General features: G+C 36.6%; 1 protein-coding gene across 1 annotated transcript in view; it reads right to left on the reverse strand.

The window, feature by feature from the left end:
* The window catches only part of LOC117994604 (uncharacterized), a 33,884-nt gene extending 32,277 nt beyond the window's left edge, over positions 1-1,607 (reverse strand). Inside the window, exon 1 of the mRNA XM_069508045.1 lies at positions 1,507-1,607. Coding sequence (XP_069364146.1) covers positions 1,507-1,513 — 7 coding nt within the window. The 5' untranslated portion in view covers positions 1,514-1,607. The remainder of the gene's footprint in view (positions 1-1,506) is intronic.
* Between the last annotated feature and the right edge of the window lie 24,443 nt (positions 1,608-26,050).

Consider the following 26,050-nt stretch of genomic DNA (forward strand, 5'->3'; position numbering starts at 1 on the left):
GGGTGGTAACTAGCCACGGCCGAAGCCTCCCACCACACCAGACCAGAAATTTAGAACTTATGAAATTCCAAACCCCTGCTGGGAATCGAACCCGGGACCTCCCACTAATAAGACCACAGAGCTTACCACTGCGCTAGGGAGGTCGTCAAAGTTTTAGTTTTTATAAAAATTCCGTGGAAGGTGTTTTATTTTCCGGGATAAAATATACTCTCCAGGTTATCCATGCAAAAAAAAATATTGGTTTGTCCATTGTAGGTTTGTTAGTTTGTCCATCAATCACGGAACGACGCGAACGGTCCGACGTGTTTTTTTGCATGGATAATAATATACCTAGACTTTTTATCCCGGAAATGGGATTTTCAAAAACCTAAATCCACGCGAACGAAATCGCAAGATATCTAGCTTATTATAAAAACTAGCTTATGCTCGCGACTTTATCCGCGTGGTCTACACAAATTACAAACCCCTATGGCACCCCAGTAGGGGTTGAATTTTCAAAAATCCTCACTTAGCGGATGCCTACGTCATAATCTGTATGCCAAATTTCAGCTCGATCCGTCCAGTAATTTCAGCTGTGCGTTGACAGATCAGTCAGTCAGTCAGTCGCCTTTTCCTTTTATATATTTAGATTATTGTTTCTTTGTTTCCACCAATTTTCAGGCAAATTCAATTTTTTTTTTATTTGACATCTTTGATTTGCAGGGACAAATTAACCTTTTTTCGTCTCCGAGTTGCAATGCAAGGTAGGTATCTGGTATATTATATCCGTAATTTTGCATCAAGGTACGTCAAAATCAGTTGAACGGATAGGCATTGAAAAGGTAACAGACAGCAATGATGAGGTCTGGGTTGGAGCGCGCTTGCCTAGAAGATGCCTATTAACTCTTGCCTTGAAGGTATTTAGGTTATATTACGTGGCAGGAAACACGGATGCCGGAAGGGCATTCCACACCTTCAGCGGTTCGTAGCGTTCCACGTATTCGTAGCGTCACACCTTAGCGGTTCGTAGCGTTCCACGTATTCGTAGCGTCACACCTTAGCGGTTCGTAGCGTCACACCTTAGTGGTTCGTAGCGTCACACCTTAGCGGTTCGTAGCGTTCCACGTATTCTATGTATTCGTAGCGTTACACCTTACGCGTTACAAAGCGTTACGTAGCGTCACACCTTAGCGGTTCGTAGCGTTCTACGTATTCCACGTATTCGTAGCGTTACACCTTACGCGTAACGTAGCGTTACGTAGCGTCACACCTTAGCGGTTCGTAGCATTCCACGTATTCGTAGCGTTCCACACTTTAGCGGAGCGTTCGTATCAAAAACATTGGGCACAAACGTTTTATGCGCGTGGATTGGATAAAACGTTTCATGCGAGTGGATTGGATGTCGACCAAGGGCCGCAATGTTCTTGCTTTCTCGCTGTTCTTTGTGTGTTTGTTCTAAAGGGGTTTTGGAAAACTTAAACTTGTAAAATAAGATAAGAAACTTCACAAAATAAGTAAAAAACTTACTTATCATCGCGTCCTCACAGACACGTTAGATTTTCAGCGACTTTTCCCGCCAGAAAATAGTCCTTTTTCCTACCACTTGAAAACTTAACTGGTAATCTACCTACCAGTATCTATTATATATAATTGCAAGCTCCCAAAAACAATAAAATGATACGGAAAGATAAGTGAATGCAATCAAGGAGTCAGTTATCATGATTCTATACATATTTAATCATCGGAACATATAGTAAAAGTCGGGCTTGTTTGTCTGTTTGAAATATAATATAAAATATAAGAATGTGGCGCTAATGTAGGACACAACTTGCGTTGACACATTGGCCCCGTGACATATCAGGGAGACAGCATCAAGACCGGGAGCCGCAGCAGAAACAGCTGAAAACGGCAAGCGGCGCAAGTATGCCTCTCTTATCGAGAGTTACATTTTTGTGACCGGCTACACGGGATATTAATTAAGAACCTAATTCCACGCGGACGAAGTTGCGGGTATTATTTAGTCTAAATATATAAAGGGAAAGACTCACTGACTGATTGACTGACTGATCTATCAACGCACAACTCAAACTACTGTACCCGTAGTACAAGATTTTACGTCTCACCAAACCAAACCAAATTCGAGAGTCGAAATACTTCCGCGTTACAGTAAAATGGACCTTAACAGCCTTGAATTGAAGTCAAATATTCAATGCCACTGATTTTAATTTCGCAATGTTTCCGCTTGGAGCGCTGGCTGTAGAAGTGTAGACAAACTTGAGCTTTAAAACAAGGCATTTAAGATCCAGTTTACTGTAACGCGGAAGTATTTCGACTCTCGAATTTGGTTTGGTTTGGTGAGACGTAAAATCTTGTACTACGGGTACTGGACGGATCAGGCTGGGCATGCAGAGAGCTTTTACGATGAAGACATCCGCTAAGAAAGGATTTTGAAAATTCAATCCCTAAGGGGGTAAAATAGGGGTTTGAAATTTGTGTAGTCGCGGATGAAGTCGCGGGTATTATCTAGTTATTCTTACATATATAAAAGGAAAAGGTGACTGACTGACTGACTGACTGACTGATCTATCAACGCACAGCCTAAACTACTGGACGGATCGGGCTGAAATTTGGCACTCAGATAAAATATATTCTGACGTAAGCATCCGCTAAGAAAGGATTTTTGAAAATTCAACCCCTAAGGGGGTGAAATGGGGGTTTCGAATTTGTGTAGTCCACGGGGACGAAGTCGCGAGCATAAGCTAGTTACAGTATAATCGATGAGTAGGTGGTAGGCTAAATTGTAGTTTATCACGTCTTATCATTTCTTCAAATCTAAGATTAGAATAATTCTGTGTATTGGTGGAATGAATTTTGTATTTCAATGAAAAATTTATATTTATTATTTATCAATGTCTACCTGTTATATTATTATGTATACATTATCAATATAAAATGCGTTGTTTTCCGGAAGCTGGGAAGATAGAAATAGATTAGCTTCCGGTATGTTATTTGGCTGAAGCTGTGATAGTCTAGTTGTTGGGACGTCCGCCTTCTAATCGGAGGTCGGGGGTTCTATGCCGGGCACGCACCTCTAACTTTTCGGAGTTATGAGCGTTTTAATTAATTGAAAAATGAAAAAAAAATGAAAAAATATTTATTTACCATAGATCAATCAATTATAACATTGTGTTATGGTACCCACACTAGGTAGTCCTGTGTCGTGGGTACCTAATAGAATTAACAATAAACAATTAACCGGTAAATTGACGCTCGGTTTACTAGTCTACGTTCACTTAACTAAGGTAGGTATTTATCTAAGATTAAAAATAAGGTTACAGTACAAGCTATGTTAAGATTAATTATATACATTATTGTTTTAAGTATAGATTATTATCTAAATAGTAATGACAAAGTGCCCTTATGTTAAATGCAAGAAAAGTTTTTCAGTTTCATCGTAGCCTAAGGAAGCGAGCCATGATGCAATTTTAGATTTGGCTTGCTTAATGGAACAATGCTTGATGTCACATATGCTTACTACTTTGTTATAAATAAATGATTCCACATATGGACTGAAACGTCTAGCAAAACAAGTTTTAATTTTAGGCATAGGGATCTTGAAGACACGACGGTTAAGCAATATTTTGAACTCTTTAGAAGATATTGCTGACCGGTGTGCTTTGAGAGCTACTCTTAAAATATATAACTGACGCACGGTAAGGACTTTGCATTCCTGATAAAGTTTGACCGTGGGATATTTGAAAGGTTTATTTAGCATAGTTTTAAGTACTGATCGTTGAGCTCGTTCAAGCTGAATAATGTGCGTTTTCGCGGCACTACCCCAGGCAGTTAAGCAATAAGTAATAATTGACTGACAAAGGGCAAAGTATACGGACCGTAAGGTTGATGGTGATGCTGAGTGTCTAAGAAGTTTCATAATATTTATAATTTTGCGTACGCGACCGGAAAGAGATTTTATGTGTGCTTTAAAGTTTAAGTTTTGATCAATAAGTACTCCCAAATATTTCGCAACGTCAGTTCTGGCCAGCACCACACAGCTACACCGGTTTCGGTCACAGTCAGAGGCATGCAGCTGCAACTGCGATGTTGGGCTAGGGGCAGAGGTAGCTGTTTTATGAAAACAAATGTAGTTGGTTTTTAACGAGTTAAGCGTAAGAAGATTACGACGCAACCAAGCGGATACACCTTTCATTCCTATTTCAGCCTTATTAAACACCTCTGGCCATGTAGCTCCTTCATAAATTATTGCTGTATCATCTGCATAACAAACTATTTCGCCATCGACATTAGTGTTTATATCATTGATGTACATGATAAAAAGCGTAGGTCCGAGGATGCTCCCTTGCGATTAAATTAATTAAAGGTAAAAAAATTAATTAAAGGTGGAGGAAAACATCGTGAGGAAACCTGCATGCCTGAGAGTTCTCTATAATGTTCTCAAAGGTGTGTGAGGTCTACCAATCCGCACATGGCCAGCGTGGTAGACTATGGCCAAAACCCTTCTCACTCGGAGAAGAGACCCGTGTTCAGTAGTGGGCCGGCGATGGGTTGATCATGATGACGATAAACCCAATTCCCAAATTGCCCCTGCCGGGAATGGAATCCGGGCCCTCCCGCTTATAAGACCACAGAGCTCCCTACTGCGCCAGAAAGGTTATCATGAAGTTAGGTGAGGGCTATAGGTATCCAGCTCAACAATTAACAAGCTGAATACAGTGGGCAGGCCATGTCTGTCGCAGAACCCTTGACACTGGGGTAGATGGGTTTTTTTCACAATCATAAGTTTTTTTTTATTTTATTTTTTTATAACAAGCGTAGGTACACCAAATATTTACATTATTATCTTCTCGCCAAACTGGTGAGCCAGTTAAGCGAGATAAGTGATGATGTGGCCTAAGATGGGACGCGTTTACCTAGAAGATGCCCATTCACTCTTGTTTAAAAGATACCCGGATTGTAATTGGTAGGAAAAACATATTATATTGGGAGATGGCAGATATTGGGAGAATTTTTGTATTACAAAAAAGGGCAATACGCGCAATTTATAACTTAAGACCACGCGATTCCCTTCGAGAGAAATTTAAGGAAATAGATATCCTTACTGTAGCCTCTCAATATATTTATAATAACATAATTTTTGTAAGACAAAATATTCTTAGTTACAAGAAAATTGGTGATCTACACAATAGGCTAACTAGAAACAGAGACAAACTTGCAGCTCCTGCCTTCCGCCTCAGGAAAGTCCAAAAGTCATTTGTGGGTATTGGTATTACCTTTTATAATAAAATCCCGCAAACTATTTTGGACTTACCTTTGCACAAGTTTAAAAAATCTATTAAAAATATGCTCCTGAAAAAACCATATTACACAATTGAAGATTATCTAAATGATAAAACAGCGTGGATTTGACCTGCACCTCGTTCCAGCAACGCACAAGACTGCAAATACTATTTTATACATGGCATAATTTTGTACCTATATCAAATATTTGAAAAGAGCAACCGCCGAGTTTCTTGCTGGTTCTTCTCGGCAGGAAAAGCATTCCGAACCAGTGGTAGATGCATCCGACTATTCGTAAGCACTTGTAAAAGTTTATACGAATAAAAAAAGATTTTCATTTTCATTTTCATTTTCATAAATCGTGGAAGTGTATTCCAAACCTTAGTCATACGTATGAGGAATGATGACGCAAAACGTTTCGTGCGTGTAGATGGGATGTCGACGACATAATGATGGAAACTTGCCCGACGTCTTGCGGGACTCAGGCGGTGCAAGACCCTGGTGGGGCGTGTGGAAGTCCCTAAAAGAGATCTATGTCCAGCAGTGGACGTCTATCGGTTGATGATAATGATGGTGACTTGTTATTTTGTTATCAAAAAAAAAGTTACAAATTGCGACTTTGTTATACTAAAAAGATTACTATTTTCTTAGTTTGTCGATCCTAGAAGTTCAATACCATAGTGAATAGATAATAGATAAGTAAATAGATAAATTAAGATAAGAACTAGTTTATCTAAGGAATCTAAATAAAACAATCGAAATTTCCACGGCTGCCATGTCGCTTAGCTTATCGTAAAAACATCTACTTTTTCAATCACCTACTTTAATTGTTGTTATACTTATAATATACCCCTTCCGTCTTAAAAGTCGACGTAAATTAAGTAGAGTGACCACACTCCCATAATTATTCGGGATAGTTCTATTTTTAAATAATTTTAAATACGTACAGTGCGACAAGGCTATCTTGGCGCGTGACGAAAATTGGAACTAACGTTACCGTCAAGTGTCCCCTTTGTTCTTTGAATATTCTAAGCCTTTGTTCTCCAAAAGCGCCCCCCCTGTCAATGTCATTCAAGTGCCAAGAGAGCCTTGTCGCGCTGTATAAAAAATTGCGCAACCGGCAGGATTCGAACCTGCGTCTCTCCTTCTATTCAAAACTGTAATAAAATCGACCCAATAGTTTTTCAGGAAAATAGAAAACGGATGGGTTTTTAAAAATCCCGTGGGAGCTCTTTGATTTTTTTAGGACCAAAAGTAACTTATATGTCCATCCCCAGGATGCAAGCTTTCTCTATCTCTATCTCAGCTGTCTGTACCAAAGTTCATTAAAATCAGTTAAATCGGACCGTGAAAAGTTAGCAGACAGACAGACACACATTCGCATTTATATTTTTACTAGCTGATGCCCGCGACTTCGTCCGCGTGGATTTAAGTTTACCAAAATCCCGTGGGAACTCGTTAATTTTCCGGGATAAAAAGTAGCCTATGCGCTAATCCAGGGTATAGTTTATCTCCATTCCAAATTTCAGCCAAATCTGTCCAGTAGTTTTTGCGTGAAGGAGTAACAAACATACACACACACACACATACAAACTTTCGCCTTTATAATATTACAGTCGGGATAGAAGATTAGATAATGCTCGAAACTGATTTAGGTATTTTAAAATCCCGTGCGAACTCTTTAATTTTCTCTAAAAATTAGCCTGTGTCTGTCACCGGGATGTAAGCTAACGCTGTACCAAATTTCATCAAAATCAGTTAAATTGTTGGGCCATGAAAAAATAACAGACAGACAGACACACTTTCACATGTACCTACATTTTGTATGTGTATAAGTTTACATGTGTTTAAGTATATATGTAATATCCTATATGTATATATATATATATTATATTTATTACTCCACTAATAATGAAGTCTTTTTTTTTATTTTAGTTGATTTTTATATTATAGAGAACACTTTCGTTGTCGGGTCGTGACACTAGGGCTCTGCCTGAAAATCAGCGCTGCAGTAGTCAAATACTGCAGCATCATGCTGAGGCAGTAGCCTTTTCAGCTCAAACAAGACATCATTTTTCTTTTTAGTACTGTCGAGCTCGTAGTTTTAAGCTTACCTAGTTTTAATTTTTTTAATTTGTAACATTTGGTTTGTATGTTTTTTGTATTTTCTTGTTTTGTGAGCTGAATAAACTTTTATTTATTTATTTATTTATTTATTTATTTATAATATTAAGTATGGATTTATAGTAATTTTGGTCTTTCCATTCCGTACCAGTGGTAGATGCATCCGACTATTCTCGTAAGTACTTGTAAAAGTTTATACGAATAAAAAAGATTTTTTTTTATTTTTTATTCTTGGGTGGGTGAAAAGTCCTAAAAATTACTTTTAAAATGGAATACCTAGCTTCAAACGTCATCAAAAAACACTTTAAATTCTTTTTCCTTATCCGCGCAAAATCTTTAGATTTCTATCACTTTTATGCAGATATCATTAATTTTCATAGAATTGTAATTAATTTTAATAAAGCACTTGACCTTAGGTGCATTTTTGCATTATCATTACTCGTTGTAAGACAGAGCCGTGATAGTCTAGTGGTTATGACGTCACCTATTCGAGAGTTCGGGGGTTCAAAGTTCAAATAAAAATGTTTTTGTCTTGAAATAATTAAAAAAAAAATCGACAGCTCGAAAGTGTGAGAAACAATAGTAACTCCCTAGACGTAACGTGAATAGGTAGGTACATCCACTCGAACCACGCTGCCAATAAAGTGAAAAAGTTTAGAGCAAAATAAGCTCTCGCGAGTAGTGATACGGCATAAACTAGCCTGCGAGCACGCGGTGTCACTATTGGTTCGAGGTCTATTGTAATACCACGACAAAATCATTTCGCTTCGGGAAAACAACCATTAAAATTTCAGCGTGTATATCATCATCATCATCACTACAGAGCACGGGTCTCCTCGCATAGTGGGAAGGGTTTTGGCCATAGTCTACCACGCCGGCCATGTGCGGATTGGTAGACTTCACACACCTTTGAGAACATTATGGAGAACTCTCAGGCATGCAGGTTTCCTCATGATGTTTTCCTTCACCGTTATATATATAATTATATATGTATAATCGTTTTTGATTTTGAGGCAAAACACTAGTATGTTTTAATTACGTAGTTAATCAAATTAATTTCCAATAACAAAATTGATAACGATAACATAATCTTTCTAGGTTCCTCTGTTAAATTTCTAATTATGTAATTTGTTTCCAGTAGGTAAAATTTCTTTTGGTGCTATTTAAAGTGGAAAACTCAATTTTTAGGGTTCCGTACCTCAAAAGGAAAAACGGAACCCCATAAGGGTTCCGTTTTCACTTTGTTGTCTGTCTGTCTGTCTGTCAAGAAACCTATGGGATACTTCTTATTAACTTTAAAAGTAACTAAGTAACAGTTGAAAAGACTTTTAAAACGCTTCTACGGAACTCGCTTTATCTATTTTATTGAATCATCTAATCAATGCACTTTGCTTCGATTAAAACTATCCAAAAGATAATGTATTTTTGGATATAATAATGATTATTATGTAATGTAGGTATGTACTTTATATACTTGTTTACACTAAATAATCAGTATGTATAAAAGGCGGAACTGACGGACAGACTCTATTAATATGAATCAACATCATAAACCCGTGGCGGTTGCCACAATTGCAAGCAGATGGCGCTGCTCACTGGTACGAAGAAAATAGATCCACAATCATACATCGATTGGATACGAACCCAAGCATTGACTACTCACGTCGCTCTCAGTAGATGGCAGCACGGGTACCATCCTCGGAAGTGAATGTAGAACACGCAAAATCTGAATCGCGCTAACGGAGTTTTCTGCAATCTACACTATACATATCGAAGTTTAAAGACACAACCGTCAGCCCAGCTAGCGCTACCGAGCAAGACCAACCGTTTGGTGGGAAATCTTCCCAACGGTCGAGCCTGCACACCGCTCCCGTACAAACCCATCGCCGGCTCACTACTGAGAACGTTGTCCTCTCAGGAAACATTCTCTGTTGATTAAAAAAAAGTTTGCAAATCGGTCTAGGAACTTCAAAAACATCCGTGTAATACATAAAAAAAAGAAACGGGCCAAATTGAGCACCAAATTGAAAGTCGGTTAAAAAGAGTTATTCCTTGTACGATGGTATAGTCCCGCAAATTGCTATTGCGCTGGAACCATGTCTCATTAACATCGAAATGAGGTCATTTTGACGTCAGCCGAAATAAAAATATACCATCAGCTCGAAACTTCAGTCTAGTGATGACGTCACTAAAATGGCGGCCACGCGCATTAGCAATTTGCCGTGAATCTTTAATGTGCTGTTTTTTTAAAAATCAAGTAGGTACGACTTATTTTCGTAAATATTAAATTCTCGTAAATATTTATTTTAATGAGTTTAGTATCTGCTATGGATTTAATTTAATGATTAATGAAATTTTTGGGATACGTGAAAGTTTACACGAAAAGTAATCTCTTCTAATCCGATGTATTATATTTTAATCGATAAAGTTGATACATAGGGGAGGTTGGGACAAGTTGAGTCATGTATGAGTTTTGTTACTAGTGGAATTTTCCATGAATTAATAATAAAATTAGGCCCGGTTATTCTGTTTTTGCTTTTTTTTAAAGAATATTAGGCATGTTAATCATGACTATAAGGGTTAACTTGTGCTAGAAGTAGGTTAGACAAATAGTGCACCGGTGGCCCTACCGCGGTTGTTTGACAGCTACAATGTCACGATCGCAATCATCTCTGATTGGTTAATGCTCGCTCACTATTGGCTACAATGCATTGTTGCAACAAGAATCGCACAAATTCAGCCAATCAGAACAATTGAGATTGTAATAATGATTGATGCAGGTTTTAGACAATCGTCCTGCGGGTGGGGTTTGAACTGCTGACGTTTCGGAATTCAATCCGCTCCTAAACCGTTGAGCTATTTATATTTTGCGGGATAAAATGTAACTACTTACTTATATCCAAGTAAAAATCAGCTTAATCTGTTGCTTTGCTGCAGCCCGATTGAAGGACAAACCAAAAAACCAACAAACAAACACACTTACGGATTTTTAATATGGGTAGATAGTGATCGCTGAGGGAGCTTGATAATTTTTGATTGAAATAGCCCTCCTATAGGTATCTAGTACCTAATGTAATATTAGTAATATAGTAATATATTTTATGTAAAAACACACTTATTAAGTAACTCGAGGCTATTACTCAATTGATGAATTCCTTAGAGAGTGACAGAAAGGTACTTTTTGTTCCGGGAAATCAAAGAGTTTTCACAGGATTTTTAAAAACGTAAATCCATCCAACGGATGAAGTCGCGGGCATAATCTAATCACTACCCATATTATATTTATTATATATAGGAGGCGCTAGTGTCGCCAAGTGAACATAGGCTCCGTATATAAATCTCATTTAAAAATACATGCGATGGTAAAACTTATCTATTTACGTACTCATCCAATTTAAAACTATGTAAAACAAGTGTGAAAATGTGCGCAAGTCAAACTGTCTTGTAATATTTGCTAAAAAACGTAATATAAAATTTAATAACTTTGTGTGGAGTGTGAACAGTAAAACATTAATATTATGTAAAATAAACCAAATTCCAGTTTAACCCAAAAATAAGTAGCTTCGTATTCGTGCCTTTTGGTGTGGAGACCTTGGGGCCGTGGGGCCCGGGGGCTCGAGCTCTTTTTGAAGAAATTGCGAAAAGAGTTATCGAGTCAACCGGGGACCCGAGAGCTGGCAGCTACCTTGGCCAAAGAATTAGTTTGGCCATCCAAAGGGGTAATGCTGCCAGCATCTTGGGTACAATGCCTCGCTGCGGTGGTCTCGATGAGGTTTTAGATTTAATTTAATTTATTTTAGTTTTAATTTAATATTGTTTTCTTTTTTTTTAGATTTAAGTTTATTAATAGTTTATTTGTTATGTAAATAATTCGAATAAATATGAGAATTTTCCTTGTCGATAAGTAAATAATAAACCAGATTAAACCAACGATAGTATAAAATAAGTGCATAAAATAAGTGTGTAAAATAAGTGTAAAAAACCAATAAACATTAACTTTTTTACCTAAACACTAAATTCGATGACCGTTGTTATTTCAAACCGAGTGACAATTGAATCATAACAAAAAGGTTATTGACATGAATTATTGCTGCAACAAAACCACAAAGTTAATAGTTACTACTAATTTTGCCAGTGCTACAATAGATGTGATGGACTAGTGGTACTACGGTCGGACATTCTATTGTGACCATTGATTTTCGTCGTGGTTCAAATCCTAGACTTGTACCCGTGTATTTTTTTTTTTTTTTTTTTTTTTTTTTTTTCTGAACTCGTTATAATTATAAATGAAAAAAAAAAAAAAATTATCAATACAACCATAATAAGTTACATTCACGGATATATTTCACACTCATCGGCTGATGTTTTACGATATTGCTATCTATCAAGTCAATCATGGATTCACTAAGTACAAGTAACATTACCATGAGAACAAAGAAGCTTTCTAAGACTAAATCGTTCGAATCATTGGACAGATCAATTATAGATCCACTAAGTAATATTACCATGAGGCCAAGAAAGTCTTTTAAGTCTAAATCATGCGAATCATTGGATAGCGAATACAACAATGCCTCATTCTGTTCAACATTCTCTGAAACAATGCATAACAGCTTAGACCTATCGACTAGGAAGTCAGACGATATAGAGGAAATGAAGGAAAAAAATAATAATCTATCGTCATTATTAGCAAAAGTGCAATCAGAATTAGAAAAAATAATTTCAGAAAACGGGGATTTAAAAAAACAAATTTCAGATTTAAATCAGCAAATAAACTCTCTGACCTCCACAAGTAAAAGTCCTGTTTCAACGATTTCAAATACTCCGCTTCGTAAGGAAAATAAGAAAGTTAAGTCCTGCACACCACGAGCATCTATTGAAAAATGTAATTCCATAAAGAAACAGACACAAACTGACTCTTCTCCACCATTTTCATGTAAAACTAATCAAAGTCATATTATGGTAGAAAGTTCAGTATCAATGAATAAGCACGAAACTAATTATAGCAGTAAAGAAATTCCTACTAAAAAAACTGCATACATAATAGGTGGTAGTCAATGCACTGGCATCGCTGAAACACTTAGAAGAATGAGATCAAATACTCAATACGAGCAGTTAGAGGTGAAATCATTCATTAAACCAGGTGCAAATACTGAAGAAATCCTGAAGACGTTTGAACTGTTTCAAATCACTCCACGAGATAAAATAATCTTAAGTATCGGACAGCATGACTCGAACCCTATGAAAATTATGTCTGAACTGTACGCTTTTCTTAAATCAAACTGCAAGGTTTGCCCCGTTTTAGTACTGGGGGTTCATGATAATTTATATCTAAATGAATGGAAATTAAACGACTTATTAAAAACAACATGCAAGAACTTTCATGAAAATTGCTATTTTATTAATTACAGTGTGGAGTTTATAAAAAGTAAATATAATTTGTGTAAAAAAATAAACTCTGTTCTTGACCAACATTATTATGACACCAATTTTTTGGGCTTTATGAGGCAAAAAAAATTAAAAATCTCTAGAAATGTACATACAGGCCAACGGAATAACGACTCTTATCAAATGAGTAAAAATCTAAAAACAAAACGACATCCTAAAATAGGCACAATCCCCTACTACTTTAAGACCACAGTCCAGAATAATTCATCAAAGAGTATTTGTGACTACAAAAAAATAACAACTCAAAAAAAAATTACTTATTATTTCCCCGTAATTCAAAAAGGCAAATGTAGTAATGAGACTAAGTTTTTTCGAGACAAAATTTAATAATAATTTCTTTAGAATTATGCATCAAAATATCGCGAGCGTATGCAGTAAAAAACATTTATTAGAAATTGCTCTTAACCAACTATACGAAGATGGAAAACAACCAGATATTATATGCTTAACCGAAACTTTTATTGAGCTGGGTGCTGAATTAAATATAATTAATATACATGGTTACAATTTAGCATCTACATATTGCAGAACTAGAAAACAAAAGCGTGGAGGTGTTTGCATTTTGGTGAAGGACGGTTTAGATGTTTATTCATTGGACTCCATAAAACAATATGCTTCAGACGAGACTTTTGAATGTTGTGGTATTACTATCCCCAGTCAAAAGATGATTGTGATTTGTGTGTATCGAACACCTAACTCAACTGTTTTTTCATTCTTGAATACTCTTGAAATAACCCTACATGATATAATTATGTAACAAGCATAGTAATAAAAAAATTATCGTCGCTGGTGACCTAAACATAAATATATTAAAAGACAGTAAAGATACTAACTCTCTATTTGACATAGCAAAAAATCATAATTTAACATTTCACATTGACAAACCAACTAGACAAAATACCTGTATAGATAATATTTTAAGCAACATAGCCAGCGCACGAGGTGACCTTCTAAATTTGGGTTTGTCGGATCATGACACAGCCCAAATGTTGACTGTGCCACTGACTAACTCAGAGACCAAGGATCCCTCTAATTATTATTATATTTTTAGAAGAGATTATGGCAAAGATAACATGGAAATGTTTCGTAAATATTTACATAACTTATCGTTTTCAGAATCATACAGCAACTCCGATTTTAACCTAGCATTTGAAGAATTCTACAAAATTTTCACGTTATTTTATTATTTATGTTTCCCAATGACAAGAATAAAAGTTACGAACAAAATAACTACACCTAAATGGATAACAAAAGGTTTAAAAATGAGCTGCAAAACTAAAAGGGTGCTACAAAGTCAATTTTATAAACAAAAAACCAAAGATAATAAAAAAAAATATGTATTTTACTCAAAAATCCTCAGACGATGTTTTAGGATTGCCGAAAAAAATTGTAATGACAAATACGTGACACATTCAAAAAATAAATGTCGAGCATCATGGGATATTATTAAAGAAAATTCAAATAAAAAGGTTGATAAAAATTACATTAAAGAAATAAATTTAAATGGACATAGCTATACAAATCCCAATAAAATTGTCGATAGTTTTAATAACTATTTTATAGAACTTACAAATAAGGACAACGGAAAATGTCTCAATACAAATAAAACACGTGTATCTAGTACAATATTTCTAAGACCATATTCTATTAAAGAGATCACAAATATCATAACGTCATTAAATAATACAAACGCTGTTGGACATGACGAAATAATGACAAAAGTAATAAAATACTGCAAAAATGAAATAGCACCTATTTTAACTTACTTAATAAATCAGTCGTTCAGTCAAGGTTGCTTTCCTAACGCATTAAAATTATCCGTGGTCAAGCCACTCCACAAAAAGGGAGATAAAAGGCAATTAGGTAATTATCGTCCCATTACGCTTGTCCCAGTAATATCGAAAATCTTTGAAAAGGCAATGCACAAACGTATAACTGAATTTATAAACAAATTTAAAATATTTAAAAATGAGCAATACGGGTTTCAAAGTAAAAAGTCAACAACTCAAGCCTGCTTTAACTTAGTAAGTAAAATTATAAAAAGTATGGATGCAAAAGAAATTGTAATATCAATATTTATTGATATGACAAAAGCGTTTGATTTTGTCTCACACAAACTTCTAATGGATAAACTTGACAATTATGGCATTAGAGGACCTGCCCTGGAATGGATAGAATCCTTTCTCAAATGTAGAAGGCAGTGTGTAGAAATAGAAAATTTAAATGATAATAATGAAGTAGTGAGTTTTAAATCGTCATTTGAAACAAATAAATATGGAGTACCACAAGGCACGGTTCTAGGGCCTCTTCTTTTTCTATTCTATATAAACGATTTACCAGATATCACAAATAATAATATGACTCTTTTTGCAGATGACATTTCTATTCTTCTGACATGTAATAATAATAACATAAGTGAATTCGAAGCTGAAATAAATAATACCGTAGAATCAATAATTAAATGGCTAGAATATAATAATCTATGTATTAACATTAATAAAACTAATTTTATTCAGTTTAGACATTATAATAAACGACATGTAAATCTTAATGTTAACTATAAAGGCCATAAAATTAATGAAACAACAAATTGTAGATTTTTAGGAATAGAAATTGATCAAAACTGCTCATGGAAATATCAGATAAATAATGTGTGTAATAGACTAAATAGATTTGTGTACGTATTACGTCGACTAGTAAAGACTGCTAGTTTGAATACTGCTCTCACAGCATACCATGGTTACGTGTCATCAGTACTCCGTTATGGCCTGATTATATGGGGAAATTCAACAGATTTTAATAAGGCATTCATAGTTCAGAAAAAATGTCTACGAGCTATTCTTAACATGCCTCCTTATGAATCATGTAAGCCTGTCTTTCAAAAACATGGAATATTGCCACTTCCATGTATGTACATTTTAGAAATTGCAAAGTTTGTCAAAACGAACTTTCATTATTTCAAAACTCTGCATGATAATGTTGGAAAAAGAGGATTGAGAAATCAAGATAAATTAGTGTCTGATAGGATCTCCAAAACATCATTATACCAAAAAAATTGTTACTCTATGTGCATAAAAATCTTTAACAAATTGCCGATGGAGATTAAAATGCTTCCATTTAAACAATTCTGTCATAAATTAAAAAAATGGTTGCAAGAAAAAAATTTTTATACAGTGGATGACTTCGTACGACATATTAAGGCTTAATTTCGAGATTTGATTAAGTAATTAATTTCATCAATGTAATTAATTTATTATTATGTTAATATTAACATGCACTTAAATAAGACTATTTTAGGTTTTCTCTGACATCATATTTTAAATTTATTTTTTATTTTTTAGTACCTATGTTAATAGTAACTAAATGTGTAACTGACACTATTGTAAAATTGCGCGCCATTGATGGCAGATTGTAATTGGACTTTAATATTTTTAAGACCCTATGTACATACAATTTTGCAATTAATAAACTTATCTTATCTTATCTTATCTTATAAATGCGGACGTATGTTTATTTGTTAGCTTGTCATTCATTCACGTCGACGGATCAACGTAATTTTTGAATGGATTTAGTTAAAGACCTGGAGCGTGCAGAGGCGTCTCTAGCCCTTGTGGCGCCCGTGTTCAACCAGTACCCTGGCGCCCTCTAGTCTAGTAGGAGCAGGGTCAAAATGGAATACTAACAGTTATAATTTCAAACGGAAATTCGGATGCAAATGGTGCAATTTTAAATGATGATGGCGTCGGCCATAACACGAGCGCAGGGTCTTTGAGAGCGCCGGCATCGACGCATCTTTGGAGGTGTCGCATTAGAGGGCGCTCGACGCCCCCTTAGACCCGGCGCCCGTGTGCGCCGCACAGACTGCACCATAGGTAAAGACGCCTCTGGGAGCGTGACATAGGCTACTTTTTATCTCGGAAAATCAAAGGTATCTCACTGGATTTTTAAAAACATAATTCCACGAAGTCACCGACATCAGCCTACCTACTAAGGTATGTAAATAAACGGAAGATATGACGTCAAAACCGGCCAAGTGCGAGTCAGGCTCGCACACTGAGGGTTCCGTACTACAGTCGTATTTTTTTGACATTTTGCACTATAATTCAAAAACTATGATGCATAAAAATAAATAAAAATCTGTATTAGAATGTACAAGTAAAGCCCTTTTATATAATACCCCACTTGATATAGTCATTCACTTCGAAAGTTGAAAATACTAATTATTAGTTCATGACCACAATTTAATTTTTTTTGTGTGATCTAACCCTAAATTCATGGTTTTCAGATTTTTCCCCTAAAGCCAGCTATAAGACCCACCTATCTGCCAAATTTCATGATTCTAGGTCAACGGGAAATACCCTGTAGGTTTCTTGACAGACAGACAGACAGACAGACAACAAAGTGATCCTATAAGGGTTCTGTTTTTCCTTTTGAGGTACGGAACCCTATAAAAAGTTGAGTGTTCAATCTAACCCCAACCTCCCCTATACATAATCATTCGCAAATTCGGATTATATTTAGAATCGCATTCTGTAGATATCGAACATAATAATATCAATTATTATCTATAGTAACATGTATTAATACAAAATTGGATTAAGAAAATAACTGACAGTGTATTGTAAAGTGCATTGGAAAGGACATTTTTTGGAGGGAAAACGACGGATTTTCCGTGTAAGTTACGACACGATGTTAGGTAAATATTTTGAACTAGCTGAGGCCCGCGACTTCGTTCTCGTGCAATAAGGTTTTTTAAAAATTCCGTGGGAACTCTTCGATTTTCAGGGATAAAAAGTAGCCTATGTCACTCTCCAGGTCTTTATCCTTTGACGACCTCCCTGGCGCAGTGGTGAGCGCTGTGGTCTTATTAGTGGGAGGACTGGGAGGTCCCGGGTTCGATTCCTGGCAGGGGTTTGGAATTTTATAATTTCTAAATTTCTGGTCTGGTCTGGTGGGAGGCTTCGGCCGTGGCTAGTTACCACCCTACCGGCAAAGCCGTGCCGCCAAGCGATTTAGCGTTCCGGTACGATGCCGTGTAGAAACCAAAGGGGTATGGGTTTAATAAAAAACTGCCATACCCCTTCCATGTTAGCCCGCTATCATCTTAGACTGCATCATCACTTACCATCAGGTGAGATTGCAGTCAAGGGCTAAGTTGTATCTGAATGAATAAAAAAAAATCTGTACCCATGCAAAAAAATTGTCAATCCGTTGCACCTTTGCGACGTGATTGAAGGACAAACCAACAAACCAATGAACCAACAAACGAACACACTTTCGCATTTAATAATATAAGGGTATTGATATGATTAGAGCCTCAATAGCTCAACCGGTAAAGGAGTGGACTGAAAACCGAAAGGTCGACGGTTCAAACCCCGCCCGTTGCACTATTGTCGTACCTACTCCTAGTACAAGCTTGACGCTTAGTTGGAGAGGAAAGGGGAATATTAGTCATTCAACATGGCTAATATTCTTTAAAAAAAATTGATAATAGGTATATTATGATTTGAAAAGAGTAACTGCTGAGTTTTTTGTTTTTAGGGTTCCGTACCTTAAAAGGCAAAAAGGGACCCTTATAGGGTCACTTTGTTGTCTGACTGTCTGTCAAGAAACCTATAGGGTACTTCTAGTTGACCTAGAATCCTGAAATTTGGCAGGTAGGTAGGTCTTATAGCAGACATGAGGAGAAAAATCTAAAAACCGTGAATTTGTGGTTACATCACAAAAAAAAATGTGTTCATGAACAACTATTGCTATTTTCAACTTCCAAAGTAAGATCTATACCAAGTGGGATATCATATGAAAGGACTATACTTGTACATTCTAAAACAGATTTTTATTTATTTTAGGCATAATAGTTTTTGATTCTATCTGCAAAATGTCGATAAAATACGATTGTATAGTACCGAACCCTCAGTGTGCGAGCCTGACTCGCACTTGGCGGATTTTAAATAATTAACAACGTTACAGATATTATTATAGTTGTACAGAAATAAGGCCAAATAGCATTACAATTTTGGTTTAAAAAAACAATAAATTAAAACTAAAATAAATTAAATTAAGTCTAAATAAACCTCATGGAGACCACCGCAGCGAGGCATTGTACCCAAGATGCTGGCAGCATTACCCCTTTGGATGGCCAAACTAATTCTTTGACCAAGGTAGCTGCCAGCTCTCGGGTCCCCGGTTGACTCGATAGATTATTAAATTTTGGTTATTTTTCTAATTTCAGTTAAACTACTTCTCTTCGGGATCCTTGCCTATGTCCTGGGCAGGCCCCAGGATGACAACCAGGTCATAGACAACATGTGTGACCCAAGCCGTGACTATCTGATCCCGCACAGATATGACACTAGCAAATATTACTACTGCCAGTATGGGGCCAGGAATGAGGATCCCCTCAGCTGCCCATATGGCTTGAAGTTCTCTTTTAAGACACAAGTAAGTCTTAAGTCTTCTTCTTTCAAATATATAAAAGGATTGACTGACTGGCTGATATATCAACGCACAGCTCAAACTACTGGACGGATCGGGCTGAAATTTGGCATGCAGATAGCTATTATGACGTAGGCATCCGCTAAGAAAGTATTTTTGAAAATTCAACCCCTAAGGGGGTAATTTGATATTTGTGTAGTCCACGCGGACTAAGTCGCGACCATAAGCTAGGTTTATTCTATAAGAATCCAACTCCAACAATGTTTGTCTGTCTCTCGGTCTGTCAAGAAACCTATAGGGTACTTCCCGTTGACCTAGAATCATGAAATTTGGCAAGTAGGTAGGTCTTATTGCAGACATGAACTAATAATTAGTATTTTCAATTTTCGAAGTAAGATAACTATATCAAGTGGGGTATCATTTATGAAAGGGCTTCACCTGTACATTCTTAAACTCATTCTTATTTATTTTTATGTATCTTAGTTTTTGAATTATCGTGCAAAATATCGAAAAAATACGAGACTGACTCGCACTTGGCCGGTTTTTTACTTTAATTTGGTATTTAATTTAATTTATTTATTTTGTAGAGACAAACAGTTACAATTAGATAAATAGTTAGTATATATATAAAAACACTTAAACCTAAGAAGTCTCCAATGATTGTATGTATTGTTTAAATATTATTTCTTAATGGTGTAGAATAAATACTCAAAATTGGATTTATTTTTACAGAAATGCCACCCAGAGACAGTACAAAAGGACGCAAGCGACATAGACGTGAACGCACTCATCAGTGCTTTACTAGTCGATGATGGTAACGACATCATCGGCCTTTGGGGGGATGAGGGAAGCGGTGAAGGTAGTGGTGATGGAGATGGCGGAGGTGGAGATGGAGGAGGCGGCGGTGGTGGTGGAGGAGGAGGAGGAGGAGGTGGAGGTAATAGACTTATAAGTTGCGCTACATCTACTTAAGTATAATATAAAAATGAATCACTAAATGTGTTGCTGATCGCAAATCTCGAGAACAGCTGAACCGATTTCGCTAATTCTTTTTTTATAATATTTCTTGAAGTACGACGATGGTTCTTACGGAGAGAAAATTTTTAAAAAATTTGAATCGACTGTTAGGCGGAACGAAATTCGCCAGGGCAGCTAGTTTTAAATTTTTTGCTTTATTTAGGCGGTGGTAACGAAGGTGGTGGTGGAGGAGGCGGCGGTGGTGGTGACAACGGAGGTGGTGGAGGTGGAGGTGGTGACAATGGCGGTGGTGGAGGAGGAGGTGGCGGTGGAGGTGAAAGACCTTTCCAAAATTGTGCTACATTTAATAAAGATTTGAAAGTGTTTTTAGTTTAAAATATATATATTTTTTATTTAGATGGAGGCGGCGGTGGCGGCGGAGGTGGTGGCGGAGGCGGAGGCGGTGGTGGAGGAGGTGGAGGAGGTGGTGGAGGAGGTGGTGGCGGAGGTGGAGGAGGAGGCGGCGGTGGAGGAGGAGGTGGCGGTGGAGGCGGAGGTGGTGGAGGAGGAGGCGGAGGCGGGGGAGGTGGTTGGCCCTGGCCCTGGCCCAGAAGCGAAAGTGGTGAAGTGGATCTATCATTTTTGGGTCCATTGATTAACGACGATAATAATAATAATCAAGCGTTAATGTTAACAGATATATAGACATGTTACTGTAAATCTATAATAATTTACTGTCAAACAATGTATTATTTATGGTGATTAAAATAATACTTGAGCTATACGACTATGAAGTTTGTACAAAAATAAATTATAAATAGATATATTTTTTATTTTAACTGCAATTAAAATTTGTTAGACAATAAATTTATAAACTTAAATCTAAAAAAAACAACATTAAATTAAAACTAAAATAAATAAATTAAATCTAAAACCTCATCGAGACCACCGCAGCGAGGCATTGTACCCAAGATGCTGGCAGCATTACCCCTTTGGATGGCCAAACTAATTCTTTGACCAAGGTAGCTGCCAGCTCTCGGGTCCCCGGTTGACTCGATAACTCTTTTCGAAATTTCTTCAAAAAGAGCTCGAGCCCCCGGGCCCCACGGCCCCAAGGTCTCCACACCAAAAGGCACGAATACGAAGCTCCCATCGAGGTTTTCATATTTGCGCCTCTTGGCCTGTTCGGCGCTGATGGCCGCTGCACCCGCCATAGAGGAGGTCGCCTGAATGTGGGATGCAGCTAAAGTGTCTACACAAGTTGCATCCCAAACAAGCGACCTGCCCATCTTCCATGGTACGAGCGTCATACCATCAGGTCTCTTGCCATCGCTACGTGCCAAACCAATCGGTTTTAGTACAGCTGGCACATGGGCGGTGGCAAGGGACCTCCGGATGATGTCGTTAAGGGTACTATGGCGGGAGAAGCGTCCAGCGCTTCTCGAACAGGAGAGCCCATGGTGGCCGAAGGATTCATGGGCAATATTAACGTATTTTTTAACATAATTATAAATTATGTTAAAAAATACGTGTATATTGTGCTTGAAAAAGTATTTATTACCTTTCATTTATTTTATAAAAGTAGCCTTTGTTAATTTTCATGTCTAACAATATCCATGCAAAAAAGCACGTTGTTCCGTTGCTCCGTTGCGACGTGATTGAAGGACAAACCAACAAACCAACACACTTTCGCATTTATAATATCGGTATTGATTCATTTTTTCGTAGTTATGTAAGATGATGAATTTCTATTTTCTAAATATAGCGCAAGTCTTCTACAAACTGTGGCACAACTAAGTACATAAAATACACAATATGGAAATAATAGTACTTACCTAAAGCACTCGCAATTTTTAACTCATAATAATCTGTCTGTTTGTCGTGTCTGTCAGTTCGGGGAATCAAAACTTTGCCATTGACTTTCCAATTCCCATTGATTGAATAGTATTGAATCATGAAATTTGGCAGGTTGAATTTGTGGTTACATCTGAAAAATCCGAAAATCTCTATGCCGAAAACCGTGAATTTGTGGTTACATCACCATTATCCATGATAAACGACTAATATTCCCCTTTCCCTCCAACTAAGCGTCAGGCTTGTGCTAGGAGTAGGTACGACAATAGTGCAACGGGCGGGGTTTGAACCATTTGAACCGTCGACCTTTCGGTTTTCAGTCCACTCCTGTACCCGTTGAGCTATTGAGGCTCAAAATTCAAAAACTGTGAATTTGTTTTACCGGTTTTGACCGGTTTTACTTCTAGCTAATGTCCAGCATAGACGTACCTCGCAAAGCGAAACCCACCTTGCCTATAAAATGATGGTATAATGTCAAATACCTTCACGTAAGTGGCAACAAAACTAACTGTATGAAGTTTAACTCAACTGAAAGAACGATGCTAGCACGCACCTACCTATATGTAACGGATGTTCACGCAAACATTATTTTAAACAATTCAGAGCAATAAAAAAAAAAAGAAAAAACTTTTTTATTCGAATAAACTTTTACAAGTACTTACGAATAGTCGGATGCATCTACCACTGGTTCGGAATGCCTTTCCTACCGAGAAGAACCAGCAAGAAACTCAGCGGTTGCTCTTTTCAAATATTTGATATAGGTACAAGATTATGCCATGTATAAAATAGTATTTGCAGTCCTGCGCGTTGCTGGAACGAGCTGCAGGTCAAATCCACGCTCTTTTATCATTTAGATAATCTTCAATTGTGTAATATGCTTTTTTCAGGAGCATATTTTTAATAAATTTTTTAAACTTGTGCAAAGGTAAGTTCAAAATAGTTTGCGGGATTTTATTATAAAAGGTAATACCCATACCCACAAATGACTTTTGGACTTTCCTGAGGCGGAAGGCAGGAGCTGCAAGCTTGTCTCTGTTTCTAGTTAGCCTATTGTTTTTTATTATATTTAGGTACGGTAGATTTCAGAATGTCTCGGCAAGTAGGTACCTGTTTGGTTGGTTGTATTAATTGACGTTCAATTAAAATTGCTAATTATTTCTTAAAGGCATTTTGTGTAACCAAGCCTGGTTAGTTTGAACTGAGAAATTATCTTCGAGAACTATTCTTATGGATTCTTTATTTATTACATACAATAGGGTCTTGGACAATTGGTTATAGGGTTAGAAATCAGTACCCTTATTATAAATGCAAAAGTGTGTTTGTTTGTTGGTTTATTGGTTTGTTGGTGTGTTGGTTTGTTGGTTTGTTGGTTTGTTGGTTTGTTGGTTTGTTGGTTTATTCTTCAATCACGTCGCAACGGTGCAACGGATTGACGTGATTTTTTGCATGGGTATAGATAAAGACCTGGAGAGTGACATAGGCTACTTTTTATCCCGGAAAATCAAAGAGTTCCCACGGGATTTTTAAAAAACTAAATCCACGCGGACGAAGTTGCGGGCATCAGCTAGTTATAACTAAAGAGAATAATTTAAAAAAAACAAGATTTTTATTAATTTTTAACATGAACGTCATGCTGTACGGAAGGTGAACGATGACGTCAGAATCCGTAAACGACAATTTTTTACATTTTTTAACCTAATAAGTAACAGACTAGGTATTTTCTGTGGGAAAATATTTTTTATGTTAAAAAATTGAAATGAATTTGTCGTTTACGCCTTGTGACGTCATTAAAAGCTTTCCGTACAGCGTGACATTAATAATTAATTATTTTCAAAATGAATATAAATCGTGATTTTTTAAAAGCCCCATAAACTACCACTATACAAAAAATCACGTCTTTTTATTTCTACAGTCCAAGACCCTATTGAAAAACATATTTTTAAGAAATGTGCCACTTACCACTACTAAAAGAAACCCGCCACATAAATCTCAAGAACTAACTGTAATTTATGAAACCTGATATTTTAATGTGCGTTTTAGGCAAATAAATATTTAATCTTTAATGATGAGTTATGGATTAGTATGGAATATAGACAGAATCGCAAGATAGGAAGCATTTTGGTAGTAGCGTTTTTAATATATTGCAATATTAAAAATCAATCTTAATTCATTAATCCATTTTATTTTTCAAATAATATTTACAAATACCTTTATAATACATTAATAACTCTAATTTTTACCATGACGACTAAAATCATTTATATACGGTAAAGTAAAAAAAAGAATTACATAGACAAAGAATATACGAAAATTCTTGATAAAAAATTTACTTATTTATACATTGCTTACAGAATTTGTTTTGAAATTAAAAACGGAGAAAAGAAAGAAAGGAATATCAGTATCGCCAACTAACAAACGAGTTGTGCCGTCTATTAGTGGCAAATTTAAACAAATAAAAATGCATAAATTGGTACGAGTGCTCATATAAATCATTATTAAAAGAGAATAATTTAAAAAACATGATTTTTATTTATTTTTGAAATACTCTATTTTTGTGTTAAAATATTGAAAAAAAAGGTCGTTTATGGATTGTGACGTCATTATTCACCTTACGTACAGCGTGATGTTCATGTTAAAAATAAATAAATATCATGATTTATTAAAAATATTCTCTTTAATAATGAATTCTTGCCCCATAAACTACCACTATTTAAAAATAACTTCATTTTATGACTACATATAGTCCAAGACAATATTGGTACCCTCTTTTGCGTTAGAACCCCCTTTACATCTGTATTTTTATACAGTAATGTTATAAAGGTATCTATTACTTAGTCATCAGCTAATAGGAGTGGATGTTGTAACTGATTCCAGAAAGCGTTTGCACTTGGATCTCCTAGGATTAGACCACCATTACTAGGTTCTGGTATGACCAGTCCACCGTTTCCTCCACTACCTCCAGGGTTTCCAATCACCAGCCCAGAATTTCCACCACCATTCCTGAGCACGCATCCTGCGTTCCAGGACCAATCGCATACCTGTAAAAGAAATACATCATCATCATCATGATCTATAGATTTCCGGTTCGCTAATGAGCACAATCAAGTCTGCTCTCAGAATGAGAAAGGTTTGGCGACCTACCACGCGGACCCAGTGTGGATTGGCAGACTTCACACACCTTTGACAACATTCTGGAGAACTCTCAGGCATGCAGGTTTACTTACGATGTTTCCCTTCACCGTTAAAGCGAGTGATATTTAATTTCTTAAAACGCACATAACACCGAAAAGTTAGGGGTGCGTGCCTGGAACCCCTGACCTCCCGAATAGGAGGCGGACGTCCTAACCACTAGGCTATCACTGACCAGTAACTGTAGGCTATCACAAGTGTTAATTATTAAGTAATTAAATATATTAAGTAGACCGAAAATGAGAGAAATATCGCATCAGTAGGAATAAAGAAGCAGAAGACGCAGCTACAAAGCAAGAACACAAAAATAAATAATGAAACAGAGAAAGAGTAACAAGACACAGAGATAATAGAATAAGATGAAGATAAGAGAATAGATGCTACAAGAAAAAAGAAAGATGATGAAGATATAGAACACAAAGAATAGGAGGACGAAGATAAAAAAGAAGAAAAAGAAGCAACAAGAGAAGAGAGGAAAGTAATACAGAATTTCAAATTACTTGTTCTACACGATTGAAATGCAGATCAGACGGGCAGTTGCGGGGTAGCACATTTCCGAAGTTGCAGTAGAAGAATCTGTTGCAGTCAGTCGGGTCGGGGAGTAGCCAATGGACACTAAAGTCTGCTGGGCAGCCATTGGGCAGCCATTCCCCACCACCGCCTCCCCCACCCCCGCCAGCAACGCACCCAGCGTTCCAAGGCCAATCGCAAACCTATAACGCAAGCCTTTACTTTGACATCAATTTTTTTAGTATCATGGTGGCTTTCG

Source organism: Maniola hyperantus, chromosome 27 (genome assembly GCF_902806685.2).
Source record: "Maniola hyperantus chromosome 27, iAphHyp1.2, whole genome shotgun sequence".
Classification (NCBI taxonomy): Eukaryota; Metazoa; Arthropoda; class Insecta; order Lepidoptera; family Nymphalidae; genus Maniola; species Maniola hyperantus.